Here is a 17,716-nt window from a genome sequence, read left to right as displayed (position 1 = left end):
AGTTAAAAAAGATAGAGAAGGAGTGAGAATAATTGATTTAGGATGATGATTATGTCTATGATTGAGCTATAGATGTGTTATCCCCTTATTCTTTATTCTCCCTCCTTATCTCTATATCTAAAGAGGCGAGGCTAAGATACTAGATCTATTAATCCTATAATAGGTCTCTAACGCGATTTAGATAATTTGTGTATCACTATGAGATATCTTCCCTTGAGGTGGCTGCCTATGTAATACCATCATGTATGCCACTTCTCCAACAGTAGGTGGGTACTGCATGGTAGTAGGTTGCGTTGCGAGGACGTTGAATATATGAGTGATGCAAGATGCTTTCGCAAAGACTAAGGGTATTGAAAAAAGACAACTAACACAATCCGCTTCTCTAGGACTATTCCCGGCTAACTGGTGGCTGAGCCAATGCCCTCGAAAGAACTCGAGTAATCCACGTCTTAGACGCCCCTTCCATCCATTTAGTAATCGCCAAAAGGGCGGCCTGAAGTTAATACATCCCTATAGGTCCATCGCTACTCCCAATCTTAAAGTCCCGATAAGCGATTTGCTGCTGAAAGTTAGTCAAGGGAAAGGGAAAGAAGATAGTAAGAAAACTCATAATTTCGCTCCCCGCATCCACAGCAGACATGACAGTCCATCTCCCTTCGGTCACCTAGATCAGAGGAACTGTGATAATTCGCTCAAATATGCCGCCGCGCTTCATCAGGCTACGCATGCTTTCATGCCATGCTGCTATCCGAATGCCAAGCTGGTCATCTGCTGTTTCGCCACTTTTGGCTGCTGTTTTTGTTTCTATAAACACTGGCGCGGGGCGACTTTTCAACGGAAAATACGCTGTCTGGTTGACCGTCGCATCATGTGGAAATCTCATAAGTCGTTCGATAAGAGCAGCGAGGTCTTGATCGGTTTCGAGAACGAGTGCAAAGTCAACCATCTTATGCACCGACTTTGCTGTGTTGACCCGCGATGCTGATGTGTTGCTGTTGGTGCTATAACTACCTGTCGAAGATGAACCGGCTTCGTCAGGAAATTCGTCGGATGTAGTGAAGCAAGGGCGAAATCTCGGGACGATGTGCGCTGATGTTATGTCTTCGACGCGAACGGAGGAGGTTTCGGCGAGTTGAGAGAGGATTTGCCAGTGGACGTGGGAGTTCCATGCTGCCTCGGAGCGACGCAGCTTAGATGACTCATTAGAGCGCTCGACGATTTCCTAAAAACGAGAGTTTTTGTCGACAGCAGAGATGCTCGTTCGATTGTCCGTAGTCTCATCTGTTAGTTGCTACATATGGGGACGAGTATCGGGAAGTTTTAAACCTAGTATATCCTTCAGTGCGGGCGGTAGTATGGGTTCGTAGTACTCTGCCGTAACCAACGCATCATAAAGATCGTGGGCATCAGAAGGAAGCGCAGCTCTCAGATTTTTCTCTGGTGTGAACCTTACTAGATGGTCAAGTCTCAGTAAGTCATTCCTTTTTGATATTGCTTTGAGGGTGATAGACTTCGTGGTTGTCGGGATTGTTGGTTGGCAAAATGCGGTCGGGAGGCGAGGATCTCTGTGAAAATAGATGTAGGCGCTGTCGAGTGGGCGGTAGAACCTGGGATGTCAAATGAGGGTGCTGAATTATAGAGGATACTGTCGGATGCATTGGTAACTGGTCGTCGTGGTGTTGTATCGGAGTCAACAAAAGGATCAGAGTCTTCCACTCGCGGGCGTTTCGATGGGCTCGACATGGAAGGGCTGGGTAGCTTCCGCTTGGCCTTATTCAACAACGCGTCGTAAATATCTGTATCTGCCGAACTTTGCTGAGTTTGGCCAGTAAAATCGGTAGAAGGGCTCGTAGGATCAATGATATCGATCCACGCGTGGATGGCATCAATATGCATGCCGAATCGACAAACGGTGCTTGTGTTGTGTTGAAGGGAGTAATGTCATGGTTGGTTTATTGACGATGATTGGAGACAGAAATCAAGTTTAATGCTGGGGATATCGAAACATTCGCGTTAACTGCCTCAGGTCGCCTCGCCGATCTTGTGAATCTGGTCAATACTTCGGTTGCGGCGACCAATGCTTTCAATGCCAATACTGGAGTTTCACCAATCAACATGCTGAATCTTGAGCGCCTGGAAATGACACCAGCTGGAATCGAACAAGGCGAACTACTGGCGACTATTCCACTGGCACCCAAGGAGAAAACCAATGTTGTACAGCAAGAATGGTCCGTTATCAGCCAGGAGTTCCAAACCATTGTCACAGACTCGTTGGAGAACTTCAGCAAGACTGGTGTCACCGAGAACAGCGAGCTTGCGCAGGCCACAGCGTCGCAGAACTCGCACAGCAACCAGTTCAACGTCACTGCCAGCGCTTCAGGCGGTTGTGGATTCGTGAGTGGATCTCTAGCGATGTCCTTTGGTTCGCAAGGAGCTGAGTCGAACTCAGCGAATGATAGCCGCAAGCATGCGGTGAATACGACGAAGGAAGCGTCGTCCAGGGTTATCCAGTCTCGTAAAGTCACTATTTCCACAACGTCCACGGCTGGCTTGTCGGAGACAACAACACGAATGCTGGAGAACCCAAGTGCCACCGATCCCATGAGGGTTGATTATTTCAGTATGATGCGCAGATGGCATGTTGGCTTGTATCGGTATGGTCTTCGGCAAACCTACGATATTACCATCCCTGAACCGGGCGCGGCAATGAGAGCCGTCTTCAAGGAGTTAGATGAGCTCAAAGCCTCTCTTGGGAAGCAGTTTTCTTTCACCATGCCCTACTCAGACATAACAGAGGGTACCTACGAAGAACTTTGCAGGAAAGCTGGCGCCCAAATTCCTTACAGACCTTTGGAAAAATGGACACAAATCAGCGTGGGGGGTCCAATTGAAGAACACGGTACCGATGGAACCGGAGACATATTCGCAAACCAGGTGGCGATAAACATTCCAGATGGTTACCAAATGGATAGTGTGAGTCTAGTCCTGGTGCTCGGCTTTATAGGGGGTAGCCCTCGCTTTGATGTCTTGGGCAGTGCCACGAACACATGGATAGTGGGGACGGATTCGACCAAGCAATTTGACCCGTTAATTGGATATAACGGACTGCCATTTCTTCAGGGTCGGACAGGGGCGCAGACCATCACCACTGTTTCTGGGGGCTTCCGTGATGGCACTTATCAGTTCGATATCTCGCTCAAGCGCACAGATGACTACGAGAAAGGCTGGCAGTCGTCCATATGGAACGCCTGTATGATGCGGCTCAGGCAGGCTACTACGCGGACCAGGCGAAGATGCAGACAAAGATGGCGGCATTGCAGGAGCAAATCATGGGCATTGACACACTGACCCTGCGACGCGAGGAAAACGACGAAATCATGAAATGTGTCCTTCGTTGGATCCTCGGAACCAATTTCGAATTCGTCCCGGAAGCAGTGCGAAGGTTATATGAAGGCGATCCAGCTCACAGCATACCACCACTAGGCAGCGACCTCGAATACGGCGTGAACTTCACAGGCAACAGCATCGACCCAAACAAGAGCGCTTTACCCTGGTCAGTCCTCTACCGCTACGAAGCAATGGTAAATTTCATCAACCAAGCCATCGAACGGGAAAACGTCGTCTTCTTCCTTTACTCCTATTTCTAGGATATCCCGCAGAGCTAGAAATTCATTCGGAAGATCCAGCATCCGGATGCAACGCGCCAGGCGTTTTTACGAGCGGGCAGCGCGCGAGTCGTCCTGACAGTGAGGAAGGGGTATGAAGCGGCTTTTACTTGGTTCGCGGAGAACGGCGATCTGAATGCTCCGCCTGTTATACCGGTGGGACACCCATATATGACGATCGCGCAGCAGATCCAGAATTATGATAAAACGAACTACCCTGGGATTCCACCGGCGAACTCAAATGGCCAGACACTGAACACTGATGATATCCCAAACGCAGGGACCACATCGCGGACCTCCATTCGCCCTGGAGCAACGCCGACAACGCCTGTTACCATCGTGGTGGACGATAGCAGAGGTTTCGTGGTTGGAGGTTACGCAATCATTGACGCTTGGGATGCGGGCATTTCTCACGCAAACAGCGTTGGCACCCAAGAAAGGTCGATGATTACTGCTGTGCCAGGTGCCAAGAGCATCGTTGTTCAAGGTCTGCGGTATCCGCATGGTGGGGGGGGGGGGGGGGGGGGGGGGGGGGGGGGGATAGGGATTATCCAATTCTGCAGACGAGTGCGAAGGGGCTGCTGATTTCGGAGTGGTATGAGTATACACCGAGTAAGGGGACGTTGATTGCGGTGAATAGTAGGTTGGATGGGATGGATGTGAAGAAATAAGAGTCTGGTACCTCTTCCTTATAGTTATTCCAATTGTCCTTAACCCAAACTTTGATTCAGCATCCATCCCTTGCGGGGGATTAAATATCTTGGCAATAGTTAGCATTTCCAATTAAACCGAGTAGCTGCAAGTATGCTTGCTTGTATGACTACGGGAATCATTGCCCGTTTTCATAAGAGCAAGGTCTCATTTTTTTTTCTAACGCGTGAAGCACGATTAATATAAACGAAGACATAGACGAGTGAGGCCAGATATCTACTGGGTCACCCCATGATTATTCGCTTGTGTTAACATCCTACTGCATACACACAAGTCTAAAACCCAATACGTAAAACACCGTAACATGGCATGGATTGTTTCCTTTGGAGTTAAACTAGATGAGTCAGTCAATAAGACCGGTGATAGGTTTTTGAACTTGGTTTGAGGCTGTAGAGCTAAGAAGAAAATGTAGAAATAAAAACAACGCGTCCCCACGACACTGCGTAAAGATCACTTTTCAACCACATAGAGGCCTAAAAGGCTCATAAATGCACACCCTTCAACGCCTCTCTTTCCAGCGCATCCTCGCTTCCCTAAGTTCCGCAATCTCTCGCTGCTTACGCTTATCCTGATAGAAGAGCACACCCAGTGTCCCAACACACACAGCGATGGCCGATCCAAAACAAGTCGCAATGATCTTTCCCGCGAGCCCGATCTCATTCTGCATCTCCATGCAGATAGTGTGCCCGTAGGTTCCTTCGGTTGCGCACAGAAGACCAGGAGAGCAAGCACTCTTTGTAATATTTGTAGAATAACACTCAAGGGTTGATTCATGCCCGTTAGAAGACTCCACAGGACAGATTGTAGTGGACTTGACGGTTGTAGAATAACAAGAAGCGCCAACTGAAGTGGTAGTCTCACTTTCGGTGCTGCTTGTGGTTGATGACAGTGTGCTCGATGGCAGCGTGCTAGATGGCTGGCTGCTTGGCTGCGTCGACGAGAGCAACGTGACTTCTGTGGACGTTGAGGCTGCAGTCGATTCCTGAATCGTCGTGGATTCTGGTTCTGCAGAGCTTGAGGCTGGTTCCTCGGTTGTTGCAACGGGGTCAGCAGAGGAAGCAGACGCGTTATCGGTGGTTCCTGGCTCCTGGCTTGCCGACTCCTGACTTTCCGTTTGCTGGCGTCGTCGCTTTTGGTGCAAGACTTTCCCACTTTCCTCGCCTTCCCATAGCTTTTCATCCGAAGTCGGCTCAGCGCGTTTCAATGGGATGCAGCTCGCGGCGACGTAGCAAGAATTTTCAGCACGTTGCTCAACGCCACGGTCACGGGACGCCAAGCACTCGTTCAATATTTCTGGGTAGCGACAATCCAGGAGATGAGCAAGCTCAGGGTCATATCTCGCAACTCTGTTCTGACGAGCGTCAACACGAGAAGATGCTGTAGCCAACAAGGCCAGCACGGGAAGGAATCGCATCTTTGATGATATGGTATTTGAAAGAGATAAATGAACAAAAGTAAGTGTTCAAAGCTTGGTCGTCCTGGCCCAAGATTCCGAGGTCGTGATTTGTGATGTGTGTTGCTACCACTCTTCTTCTGGGTAGCACCCACCAATATATCAATCCCGATGCATCTCAAAGCTACCTACTGGCGATGTCTCCTTGTCTGTAAATCGTTACAAATGGTCCCAAACCACTGCTTTGTCAGTCGGCTGCTATAATAAGAACGGCCTGATTCCGTAGGGCTGTGTTGGTCGTCCCCGTTCTACAATCTGATGTTGAAGCCGCTTAGTCATAGGAACAAGATGAACTTTAAACAAGGAGGGTGAGGTTATTCGTCATCGTCTTTTTTCGGAGCCCATGCTCAACTGAGATATCCTGTTTATCCCCACTAAAGACCTCGGGCACAGCCTCGACTCATCCCACATTCCGAGACAAGCTATTATAGGGTCTGATGATCTGCGGCAACGTTTACCGACCTAATTTTACATTTCAGTCTTAAAGAATTACCAAGGGTCTCGCGCCTCCCATCTCAAAGCCGCGTCATTAACACGCCTTAATCCTGCAGGAGGCGCGTAGCGATCCCACCAGTGCGGGTCTTCGGGGCAATGAAGGGATGTCTTCCCGCCCTTTGCCTGCTCTCTGGGGTGTTAATTCCGCTTTCGACCCGACTCAGCAATGCCTTTGAAAATAAGATGCCCTAGAGACAATCAGGATCAAGGTGGCTCTTGCCAGGCTTCCAGAGCTACATGCTCGAAATTACCAAAGCTACCGTCTTTTGCAGCATTCAATTCTGATCCTGTCATGCGTTTATAATAGGGCTTTTGGTTATTATAGCCGACAGTCTCTTTAGAGACGTTTTTGAGGCCAAGAATAGGGTAAATTGTTAAGAGCAACGGCCATAGCTAAATTGGGGGGCTTGTGTAGGGACGAATCTCATTTGGCCGAGGCTCAGGTTTCAGCTGATACGCATCGTCATACACAATCTGGTAGCCAGTAGAGAAATATGTACCTTTTCAGAAGATATTTCAATATTGGCAAACCCAGCTGCCTCCATAACCACCTCTAATTATTATCCTCCACTAATGTATTCTTTATTATAGTTGAAGCCCGGCCCTTGATGGGTTAACTGAGCCAGAAGATCGTTATCCTCCACGACCGTGAGCGGGCTGCCGAGTTTTGCTCCCTTCGGTAAGGACGATGCCTACTGACTCATTGCCGTGGTCTAATAGGTAGGCATGTCATCACTCATGATGCTTGGTCATCCCTCGTGACTTTCGACATACCCACCGGGCTTCAGATGACGGTATACCCGCTTGGAGAGAGCTTCACGGCAGGAGACACTCCCAGCCATTCGCCGCCTGCGGATATAATCGGTGCAAGACTGTTAAAACCTGCGGAATACAATAAACCACTGTGCCAACGGCAGAAGTAGAAGATACCTCCTAACAGGTACCGAGGCAACAGGGCCTTAAATGCTGTTTCACAAAATCTCTACTCCTGGGAACAGCCTTGTTATGCCCTGAACAAACGGTTATTATTGCTTTTGCCAACCTGTGTCTCTGAACCCACAACTCGACGTTGCATGGACCAAAACGGTGGTAGATGGGCGTAGTGTCTACGAATGCCTGAGATTTCCGGATGTTCTTCCGCAAAATCCCCTCAACCCCCAAAAGTGGATACGTTATCAAGATTAGGCAGGGAGGAATGTGGTTTCAGACATTGCCGCCAGATATCTGGTGAATCTCGCAGCGACAATTGTTTTCCTAAGGGGCGTTTTAATGAGAGGTACTGCTGAGCGTTGTTGTTGGCCCAGTGCGATAGTTTCGGTTGTTAACCCACACCACTGGACGCTGACTGGGTGAAACCACGGATGTATGAGACATGAGTCATACCGGGACCTCAGCTAATGCAGTACCTTTATGGTTATGGGTATACTAGGCAGCGGTCCCTTACTGGGTAAGTCATTACGATGCGTCCAATCACGAATTCGTATCAATACGAAAATACGATGAAATCTTACCTGTTGCATGCTAAGCGTGGGTCTAATTTACCTCCTTCTTGGCCTTAGGTTTGGTTAAACTGCCTTCTATAAATCACCCTAAGCTTGTCCTTGTAGCCAACCCTATTCAAGCCCAAGCTTCTTCACATCTTGCATCTACAGAAGCATCATATAGAAGGCCGAACCTCTCTCGACTTGCACCAAAGTTCTCTGTCAACATGGCCCCATCCCAGGTTTTCTCTCAGACTCTCCGCTCCATTACCCGCACCAAGTTCAACCAATTGGCTAGGCAGAAGGTCGCCTTCGAGTCTGCAAAGGCCGCGCTGCTGCGTGATGCAGACGATGAGCCCAGCCCCAAACGGGCCAAGGTTTTAGTCGACGGCGCTGCCAAGCTGTCCACCACCTCTTCGTTGTCGCAGCCCACGGCCGAGACTCTCCAGCGATTCCTCCTTCAGGCAGAAAACGACCCGTCTGTTTCCCAGGAAGCTATAGAAAGCTACGAGCATGACTTGCGTAACGAGCTGGACGCCTGCTCGGAAAAGCACCGTTTCGCCGAGCTGTATGCCAAGCTGATCAACGAGTGGATCTCGATCAGCGAATCTGACTCTAGCCATCTCCATGTCCCACGCGCCGAAAGCCAGGAGCAGCGCGCTGTTTGGGAGCAGTACGTCTTTTGTGCCAAAGAAGTAGATGGGGCAGCCATCCAGACTTATCTCGGCAACCTCTTCCAATCTGGAGGGTCCAGTCACGTCAAAAAGGCCTACACCGACGTCGTGGCATCAATCAAGTCTTTCCAACTAACCTGGGACCTCGAAACTCATTTTGACGAGGATTCCCTACAGCATTGTATCCAAGGACTCCTAAGGACCGATCTTTTGAACGACCAGAAGCGCACGACCCTCAACGACTTCCTCGGAAACAAAGTGGTTCTTCGTGAAATTGCAGACGTCCTCAACATGCGCATGCGGACACGGGCCTCGTGGGAATGGGATGACGATTGTACCGTTGAGCCCCGCCGCCATCTCAACGGCCGCTACCGCTTCTACCCTGACGAGGATCTTCTTCAGTCCCTGTTCCTCTACTACATCGGCAGGAGATGGTGTGTCATGCTGCGTCAGGCAGCCGAGACCTTCTGCAAGCAACGCCAGGTGATGAAGCCGGCGTTTCCTGCTCTAAGTAAGGAGGAAGCCCGCCGTCGACAGCACTTCCTTGGGTCGACAGAGGGCAAAGCTACCAGCTACTCTCTCTCGAATCTACTCGACGAGCATTTCGATAATGAGATCTTTCTAGATTAGTTGCCCCGCGAAATTGACGAGCAGCGCGGCGGCTACGGCGACGACAAGGCGAGCATAGACGATAACCGCAAATCTCCCATCGCAGTGGTTCAGAAGCTACTACAAACGCTACAAACTAATATCATCGTACAAAACAAGCTCGGCCGCGAGACTACCGTCATACGCTCCGACTTCAAGTGGTTTGGCCCAAGCCTCCCTCACGCGTCCATCTTTGCCGTTCTTGAGTTCCTCGGCGTGCAGCCCGACTGGATCGACTTCTTCCGCCAGGTCCTCGAATGCCCACTTCGTTTCGAAGACGACTCCCCCGACACTCCTGCTCGGACACGCAAGAGGGGCATACCGCTCAGTACACCACTGGCTGATTTCTTCGCCGAATCAGTCCTCTTCTGTCTCGACTTTGATGTAAACCAGAGGGCTAATGGTGCTCGTCTCTATCGCCTTCACGACGACATGTGGCTCTGGAACTCGGCTGAGACCTGCGCGGCGGCCTGGCGGGTAATAACCGAGTTTACTGGTCTGTTTGGTCTCGAGCTGAACGACGACAAGACGGGCAGCGCCACCATACTGCCAGGGAGCAGTGATGGCCAGGTTGACGAAGCCATGGGTCTCCCCTCAGGTGATGTCACCTGGGGCTTCCTGAAGCTTGACACGACCGCCGGGAGGTTCGTCATCGACCAAGCCAAGATCGACGCGCACATCGACGAACTCCGTCTTCAGCTAGACGCGTGCAGAAGCACTCTAGACTGGATCCGGGCATGGAACACATACGGTTGCCGCTTCTTCACGACCAACTTCGGATCCCTGGCAAGGTGCTATTCTCGCGCACACGTTGACGCCATCATCAGTACATTCCGTCATATCCAGCAAGTGCTCTTCCCCTCACTTGGTGGGGGCGTTGGCGCCCGGCTGAAGGAAATGCTCGCCGAGAGGTTCGGCATTACCGACGTGCCTGACGGCTTCCTGTACGCACCCGTCGCTCTGGGCGGCCTGGGTCTCCAGAGCCCGTTCTTAATACCCTACATTTACCGCGACGGGATGCCCGAGGATTCAGGCGTGCAGATGGACATGTTCCTTGAGGCGGAGAAGCTAGACTACGACGCGGCAAAGAGGGCATTTGAGTCGTCGGACGAGCAGTGTGACGACTTAAATAACAACGGACAATTCTCTCCTGACTTCATGGACTTAGAAGACGACAACACCTTCTTCAGCTTCGAGGAGTACACCCGGCACAGGGAGAGGACATCGGCAGGGTTACGAACCGCTTTCGACGGTATCAGCCAGGAGCCCCTGCCAAAGCCACTGGAGCCGCCTAAAATCCTCTCGGGGCTGCTGCCCGAGGATTGGGACGACATGGCGCCTTACGACCAGTGGGTTTGCCTGCAGCACTCGAAAGAGATTGTTACGCGGTTTGGCGGCTTGGTTATTCTCGAGAAAGGGATGCTGCCGACGGGAGTGATAGAGATGCTGCAGCAAAGCCGATTTCAGTGGCAGGGCTGAGATTGGGAATCGGTTATCACAACAGGGTACAGGGATGACGGCTAAGAAAGGGGTAATTGGCCACAAAAATGAAGAATACAGTCATCAATGTATGAATGATAGCATCAACACCCATTATCATAAACCGCCGTAAATAGAATGTGACATCCGATTGTATTCTCAAATAACAGTAGGATCTATATCTTAAGCCCCTTATTTCTCGGCCTTCTTGGCTTGTGCAATAGCCCAGTTATGCGAAGCCAGTGTAGCTTCAGCCAAGCTCTCCTCGGGTAAACCCAGAAGGCTATTGTGAGTTTCAAAAACACCTTCGCCAGTCGGGTAGAACGAGCGAGCGTACAGGGCCTTCAGGAAGCCAGTGCCAACTCCATTGGAAAGCTCCTCCAACCCCTGCTGGAAACGCTCAGCGGCTGGCTGGTAGGTGATGTTCCAGTCCTTGTCAGTCTGACCCAGTAGCTCGTTGACGCTATCGAGTAACTCCCGCTGGTTAAGAGTGAAGCTCTTGATGTAGACGGGTTTGTTCACGAACTGTGCCAGGGTGGTGGACTTGTCGTTTTCATCCTCCGGGAGCTTCTTGAGGTTGACCAACGAGACCAATGTACGTCCAGTCTGGGGCCAAGTAGTCGTGTTGACGCGAGTCTTTCCGTCATCGTAGAAGGTGACGGATTTGTTCGGGAAATCGAAGCCGTACGTGAAAGGTCCAACACCGAGGCTGTATTCGTACCAGAAGTTGGGTGTGATGCCGAGCCACTGGGAACCAACCTCCTCAATCTCCTTGACATTGGCGTAGATGTACTTCAGCGCTTCGATGTCCTCTTGCATCTTTGGGTTGGCATAGAAGTTTACACCATAGGCGTTTGGCACTATGTAAGGAACTCCTGCCTTTCCGGCTGCTCTGACGATTTTGCTATGGGTGTCTGGAGGTGCAGTAAGGGCCATGGTGATGACCAAGAAGTCTTGGCCTTTCAAGGCTTCGATCAGCGTAGCCTCGTCATCATAGTCGACATGAGCAAGCTTCACGCCATCCGGCACGGTGGTGTTACTGCCTTTACGAGTAAGGGCGGTGACCGTCTGGTTTCCAGGCGACTTGAGGAGATGCTCAGTGAACACTTTGCCTATCTGTCCTGCGGCCTTGGGGAAATTAGCATCTTTTCAAAGCGTTGAAAGCCTGGTATGGGAATACGTACGCCAACAATAGCCACATGCTTGATGGCATTGACAAAGCCTTCAGGCTGGTCCTTTGCGTATTGGGATGCCATGATGATGAGTGAGTAGTGAAAGTAGTATAGATAAGATTAGATACTCAAGAGAGAAAAAAGGGGTTGTCGTCGTTGTTTCCCAGTTGCGAAATGGTCTTCACAAGAACTCTTATATATCTGCGATGCGCTTACGAGAAGTCCAACAGTAGTAGATTGGCTCGGCTACCTTGATGATGCGCTTACAAACTCGTGTTTTCCTCCTCGCCCACCATAACGCCGAAGACCACTGGCTTCACCGGGAACCCACTAATTAAAGTTTCCGGGTTGGACATCATGACCACGACTCTGGTTAGCACAATTCTTCTTTTTCAATGACGTATCCGTCATACACAGGATCAAGTAACACACGAAGAGACACACAGCAGCATCAAAACCCAACGCTGTAAAACACTGTCTATACTAGCACAATGTCATGAAAACGGCTTTTGATTCGTACAGAAGGCTAATATTAAAGCCAATCTCCATAGACGTTGACAGATACGTGGATGACGTTCTCTGATGACTTATTCCACGGCAACTCGTTCGCAATGAGAACCTGAGCCTGTATTGCCACTGTCTAGACCAGAGCATCGCCTGATTGACAATATGGTGACTTTGAGGACCCAAGATATGAAGCTAGTAGGCAGTGCTCTTCACCAACCTACCGTTTTCCTCCTATGTTTTGTGAAGCCAAGCACAGATTGCCCACCTTACACCTGGGTAGTCCATTTCTGCATAAGTCGTGGAAACTCGGTATTCTTAGTACTATCAATATTGCTTATACCTATTGCAAGGCACATGAACCTCCATTCTTCCTCATCAGAGCACATTTATTCTTAAGCTGCATGTTCCAAGCCTGACCACGCAGGGAGCTGTAATCCTGCAAGCTTCTCGCACGCCTTGACCACCTTCTCTTGCAGATCGACGTCACCAGACTCTAGAAGTGGTTCACCCAGTCGCTTCTTCGGCTCAAAGTACTTTCCAGTCAAGCTTTGATCATAGTCTCCTTCAGCCAACATAATATATGTCTGCACGCCATCCTCTAGCGTATCTGGTGCGCCCTCGCCGCCAATCTTCGTAGCCACCCAGCCAGGGTGAACAGAAGTAACCGACGTGTTTTTGAACCGTCTTGCTACCGCATTAGCGAGTAGCATCACATGTAGCTTTGAGTCGCAGTAAGCAGGAAAATCCTGGAACTGAGCTTCTCCTCGCTCAAGCCAGAAGATATCTTCGATCCTAGTATCGGCCTGGCGGTGCAACTGAGACGAAATAAAAGCGAGCCGCTTCGGAGGGGTTATGAGGCAAGTCAAAATGTAAGGTGCAAGGACATTCACAGCCACCATGGCCGGAATTCCTGTATCAGGCGTTTTTCGGAACGGCCCGTAGAGCATGCCGGCATTGTGAATAATAGCATCAAAGGGTCCGGCAGCGTTGACTTCGTCGGCGAGTTTCTTTGTCTCCGAAACAAGTGACAAGTCGGCGATAAAGATGCCTGCGGCGCCAGGGCAGTTCGCCTTGGCGTTGGCTGCACGCTTGGCATTGCGCGCATGGAGGTAGACGGTGTGTTTGCCTTGAACGAGTTGACGGGCAGCTTCAAGGCCGAAGCCATCAGCAGACCCAGTGATGAAGATACGTGCCATGTTGCAGAAAAAGTGATAGACAGTGATAATAGCAGTAAGTTTTTGATCAATGGTTCAAGTCAACGCCATAGTGGTCTTCTGGTTATGCCGGTTATATAGCCCAGCTTTAGCATGCCCGCCCATATTTGTTCCGATGCCTCTGAAACTGATTTGTAACTAAGCTGCCAGTGAAAAAGCTCGGTCACATTTTCGGCTGTTCCTTAGCCCCCTTGCAGGTCGGCAATTGTCATTTTTAGACTCGGACTTAACGGACCTGTCATTGCCTCCCCAGAAACGCCAGCAAGGCTTTTGAAGACTTTTGGCTGTTCCCGATCGTCGGTCCCCTCTTCGTCAATTTCGCACATTAATAGCCATAAATCCACATATCGCAGGTATCAAAGCGGCTACGGACGAATGTCACTTGTGCAACAAGAGCTAGGGGGGAGTTAGAAGGTAAACCTGGTCTCATTAAGAGATGGATTATCACTGTTTAGGCACAATTGGAAGCATTCTTAGACTCTAACTATCGCCTTACACAATAGTGTAGACAGCCTTTTCTGCACTGATCGGGCGAACGCCAGGTATCTTGTTTGGAGATACGAGCGCAAGACCATCAGCAATCTTGTCGAGACCACCAGGCATCTGGCGGATTGGGTTGCCTGCCAACTTCGCCTTTCCTTGCGAGGCTTCCGAACCAAGAAATGCGAAAAACTCGACTGCAAATCTACGTGCTTCTGGGTTTGCTGGAATGCTAGCACCTGCGATAATCGATCAGCCATCAAGGTGGACTTGTGCACGTTTATCAAAATCGCTTGCGTACCTTGATAGCCAATTTCCACGCCTAGGCCCTCCCACACTGCACCAATCACGGGATTGTGCTGCAGCTTGTTGATGTCGAACTTCCCGAGAGCCGGACTTCGATATACTGCAAAACGGCCGTCAGGAGCCAGAATCGAATCGACTTGTTCCACGGTTGGCGAAACAGAAACGGCATCGACGGCGTAATGAACACCTCCAGAGGCTTCCGTCAATTTTCGGACTTGCTCGGGCCAATCAGCGTCGTGGTAGTCAATCAGAACATCGAATTTGTAGGGTTTCTCTCGCAGCAAGTCGTGCTTGGATGCGCTAGCCACCCCAATGAGACGGATCTTTGTGCCTGAGAACTGCTCGCTCAATCGGACCAGCTGTGCCGCAAAAAGGCCCAGAGACGCGGTCGCTCCGTAAATAAGAACGTTGACTTCGTCCCCAGGCTTCAGCCCGAGCCTACCGAAGCCTTCTGTCTCCGCAAAGGGGCACGGAAGTTGAAGCCTGCTGAATACTCCTTGGGCTGCAGTGAGACCGCACATGCTGACACTGGCGGCTTCCCCGAGAGACATGCCTTCAGGAACATGCCAAACCAGATCCCATTCAACACAGACGTATTGCGCAAATGCACCCGGTCGCTCGTTGACAGAACAGGCTGAATAGGAAATAATGCGTCAGCAGACAGATAAATCTCAGTTGTTACCGTGTGGTGAGGCATACCGCCTTGAACAAACCCTGCAACGCGAGTGCCGACTTGGGTACGGGGATCATCTAGTTTCTCGACATCTGTGCCGACTTTCGTGATCACACCCGCAAAGTCACTCCCAACTACACGGCGATCCTGGGCAGCGACAGGGTTGGCCGTATACAGCCAGTCAACTCGGTTCAAGGCAACAGCGCCAACCTGGATCAAGATTTCTGATGGACCGGGCTCCGGGACGGGTATGTCCTGGACGGCCACCTGCTTATCTTTCGGTGTTACAACTAAAGCCTTCATGCTTGCCATGTTGTTGTTTCAATGAAGAATGGAAAAAGTTATTGAGGGACAGAAGATATTGGAGACCCCATAGGCGGTAGTCCAGGAGGTTATATATGCCAATCGACATCAAGGTCTTGGGCGAAGGGGAACCTACCCTACGACCAAGGCATGAAACTCAGCCCACATAAATGCCGATGAAGTCTTTGGTTAATAAGCCCCCGATCCCATAATAGGCTAGTGGCACGCCAGCCCCACCTTATTGTCGGAACTTTCCTTAACTCCATCATCTCCGATTCAGCCCAGGTTAACTACCTACTTCGGTGGCATCCCCACACCCTGGCCATTTCACCATTCTGCATCATGTCAGAAGATAGAATGAGTGATCATGGAAGTATGTATCTCCCCACTATCATAGCCTGCTGTACGCCCACGGCTATAATAGTCCAGGGCTTTGGTAGCCGACTAACTCCTTCTCCAGTTGGGCCTAGCGGAGACGATGCACAGAACTTTTCGAAGGCTCAGTCGTTCGAAGCTCCTACCACTCGCTTCGTCTGTGACTGCGGTAAGAGTTACATGCGTAAAGAACATCTCCGACGTCATCAATCCACTCATGACGGAGAGCCACAGAAGTGCCACATCTGTGGGCAGCTCTATTGGCGCAAGTAAGCATCTCGCATATTGAATGATATTGCTACAAGTCTAAACTCATTGGTAGAGACGTTCTTCAGCGTCACTTGGCCACTCATGAAGATCATCCTCCAGCTAGACCACGCGCTTGCGATGCTTGTCGCGCAAACAAGACCAAGTGCGATGGCAATGGAGTCGTTGATTGCACATTTTGCAAGAAAAAGTCCATCTCTTGCCACTATTCTCTGCGTCGCTCGAGGGCTCGAAAAGGCGCTGCTGCGAAAGGATACGACGCGACACGTTTCGATCATCCCTCATCCCACAATGCTTCTACAGACGAGCCTGCTCAGAAAGCGGCACCTGCAGTCATAGCAGAGGCCAGTGGCCTATCTTCTATGGCGAACACAGACTCGCCAAGCTCTCAGAATGCTCCATCGCCCCCACATCCGCACATTGGCACGACTGCTAAGCCTGAGACCCCTAGTGATACGGCTTATCTAAAAATGATCCTTCAAGAACTATCTACATCACCGCCCAGATCGAGTCCCTTGCATGACACAGATTTCCCCGATACCATGGAAACGTGGATGCAAAATTGCTTTGAATCTTATGTTAATCGTTTTCATCATCGATGGCATATCATTACCGCGCCTACCTACGAGCTCAAGAAGAAGCCTTATGACAACGCAGCATCCGTCCTCATGATTGGATCCTATTTTTCTCACGCAGCAGAACAGACACACTTGAGTATTGAAATTCACGAGAAATTAATGGGTCATTATCTGCAGCTAACAGTGCGTGTGTCTGGTCTCTAGTACAGCATTTGGAAGACATCGGCATGTTGACATTCGTGTAGGAATCGGTAGTAGAAAGCAAAAGGATACCGGATACAGTGAGACAGCTTGAGACCTACCAGTCGATTTTGATGAATATCATCTTCGGATTATCCTTAGCTGTTAGTGTTTACCCTCCATGCCTATTGAAACAAAACTGACGCTGGTACAAAGCAAGAGAGAACCGCAGCACGAGCTAGCCACTTATGTGGTCGATTAATCGAGACGATGCGGAGTACTGGTTTCTTCGTCCAGTCCCAGGCACAGAGTATCCTCCAGAGCGAATTCCCCGGTGATTATAGTCCTTGGATCGGTATGTTTATAGACGAGTGGAAAAGGTTCGTTACTCTCACATTTCTGTAGCTGCTTATAACCTGTCCTGAGCTAACCAATGAAGACTCATTTGTAATCTATTCAAGGTAGAGACAGAAATATCTCTCCTTTATCGACAGTGTCCCCGGCTGCTCAACAAAGAGCTTAGTATACCCCTACCATCAACCTTCTCTTTGCGGAACTGTCATGATTTCGGCACTTTTACTCATCGGGAAAAGCGCGAAAGTTCAGGCCGCAACGTCAAATTGTCCATGATGATGAGATATCCTGACTGGTTCCTCCCTGATCCATTACTCGTCGAAGACATCCACCTCGGCCTTTGTGGTCTGGCTTTCGATCTCTTCGACCAACCGCAACTTCACTCGGTCTCAAACTCGCGAGATAATGCCGCAGCCATCTCTAGCCGCGCCAACATTGTGCGACGGCTTGCAATTTGGGCTGTGCATATTCAGGTTATATCTGAGAAACTTTCATCCGACGCATCTAACCCAGGCGATCACGATCTCGTAACTGCGTACCTTCAGCGAGAAGATGAGACTAGCGCCTTGTCGTATGATAGGTCAGTTGTCAAAGATCGTATTCAAGATATCTTTCAACAGACGACAACGCTGTATGACAAACTTCAGACTCTACTTTCAGTTGATGAGCGAAATTGAACTCATTTAAACCTCAGTGGTTGC

At 50.1% G+C, this 17,716-nt stretch overlaps 6 protein-coding genes across 6 annotated transcripts; 2 read left to right on the top strand and 4 right to left on the bottom strand.

Moving 5' to 3' along the window:
• Positions 1 to 1,467: 1,467 nt before the first annotated feature.
• On the bottom strand, positions 1,468 to 1,896 carry NCS57_00337900 (uncharacterized protein; the record flags this gene model as incomplete). Its single annotated transcript, XM_053053378.1, has 1 exon — positions 1,468 to 1,896. One exon carries the CDS (start codon positions 1,894 to 1,896, stop codon positions 1,468 to 1,470), a length of 429 nt encoding a protein of 142 aa, XP_052915538.1.
• A 6,136-nt stretch (positions 1,897 to 8,032) lies between these two features.
• Positions 8,033 to 10,606, top strand: NCS57_00337800 (uncharacterized protein; the record flags this gene model as incomplete). Its single annotated transcript, XM_053053377.1, has 2 exons — positions 8,033 to 8,962; positions 9,110 to 10,606. 2 exons carry the CDS (start codon positions 8,033 to 8,035, stop codon positions 10,604 to 10,606), a joined length of 2,427 nt encoding a protein of 808 aa, XP_052915537.1.
• A 192-nt stretch (positions 10,607 to 10,798) lies between these two features.
• NCS57_00337700 (NAD(P)-bd-dom domain-containing protein) lies at positions 10,799 to 11,862 on the bottom strand (the record flags this gene model as incomplete). Its single annotated transcript, XM_053053376.1, has 2 exons — positions 10,799 to 11,734; positions 11,791 to 11,862. 2 exons carry the CDS (start codon positions 11,860 to 11,862, stop codon positions 10,799 to 10,801), a joined length of 1,008 nt encoding a protein of 335 aa, XP_052915536.1.
• An 815-nt stretch (positions 11,863 to 12,677) lies between these two features.
• NCS57_00337600 (uncharacterized protein) lies at positions 12,678 to 13,484 on the bottom strand (the record flags this gene model as incomplete). Its single annotated transcript, XM_053053375.1, has 1 exon — positions 12,678 to 13,484. Exon 1 carries the CDS (start codon positions 13,479 to 13,481, stop codon positions 12,678 to 12,680), a length of 804 nt encoding a protein of 267 aa, XP_052915535.1. The 5' UTR covers positions 13,482 to 13,484.
• Positions 13,485 to 13,991: 507 nt separating this feature from the next.
• NCS57_00337500 (PKS-ER domain-containing protein) lies at positions 13,992 to 15,270 on the bottom strand (the record flags this gene model as incomplete). Its single annotated transcript, XM_053053374.1, has 3 exons — positions 13,992 to 14,218; positions 14,281 to 14,919; positions 14,985 to 15,270. 3 exons carry the CDS (start codon positions 15,268 to 15,270, stop codon positions 13,992 to 13,994), a joined length of 1,152 nt encoding a protein of 383 aa, XP_052915534.1.
• Positions 15,271 to 15,603: 333 nt separating this feature from the next.
• NCS57_00337400 (Fungal-trans domain-containing protein) lies at positions 15,604 to 17,692 on the top strand (the record flags this gene model as incomplete). The annotated part of the gene is made up of 6 exons (XM_053053373.1): positions 15,604 to 15,664; positions 15,722 to 15,905; positions 15,959 to 16,664; positions 16,727 to 16,825; positions 16,878 to 17,041; positions 17,101 to 17,692. 6 exons carry the CDS (start codon positions 15,604 to 15,606, stop codon positions 17,690 to 17,692), a joined length of 1,806 nt encoding a protein of 601 aa, XP_052915533.1.
• Positions 17,693 to 17,716: the final 24 nt, after the last annotated feature.

The sequence above is a fragment of the Fusarium keratoplasticum genome, chromosome 3, assembly GCF_025433545.1.
Source record: "Fusarium keratoplasticum isolate Fu6.1 chromosome 3, whole genome shotgun sequence".
In the NCBI taxonomy this organism is placed as follows: Eukaryota; Fungi; Ascomycota; class Sordariomycetes; order Hypocreales; family Nectriaceae; genus Fusarium; species Fusarium keratoplasticum.
This window is presented reverse-complemented; position numbering and strand designations above follow the sequence as displayed.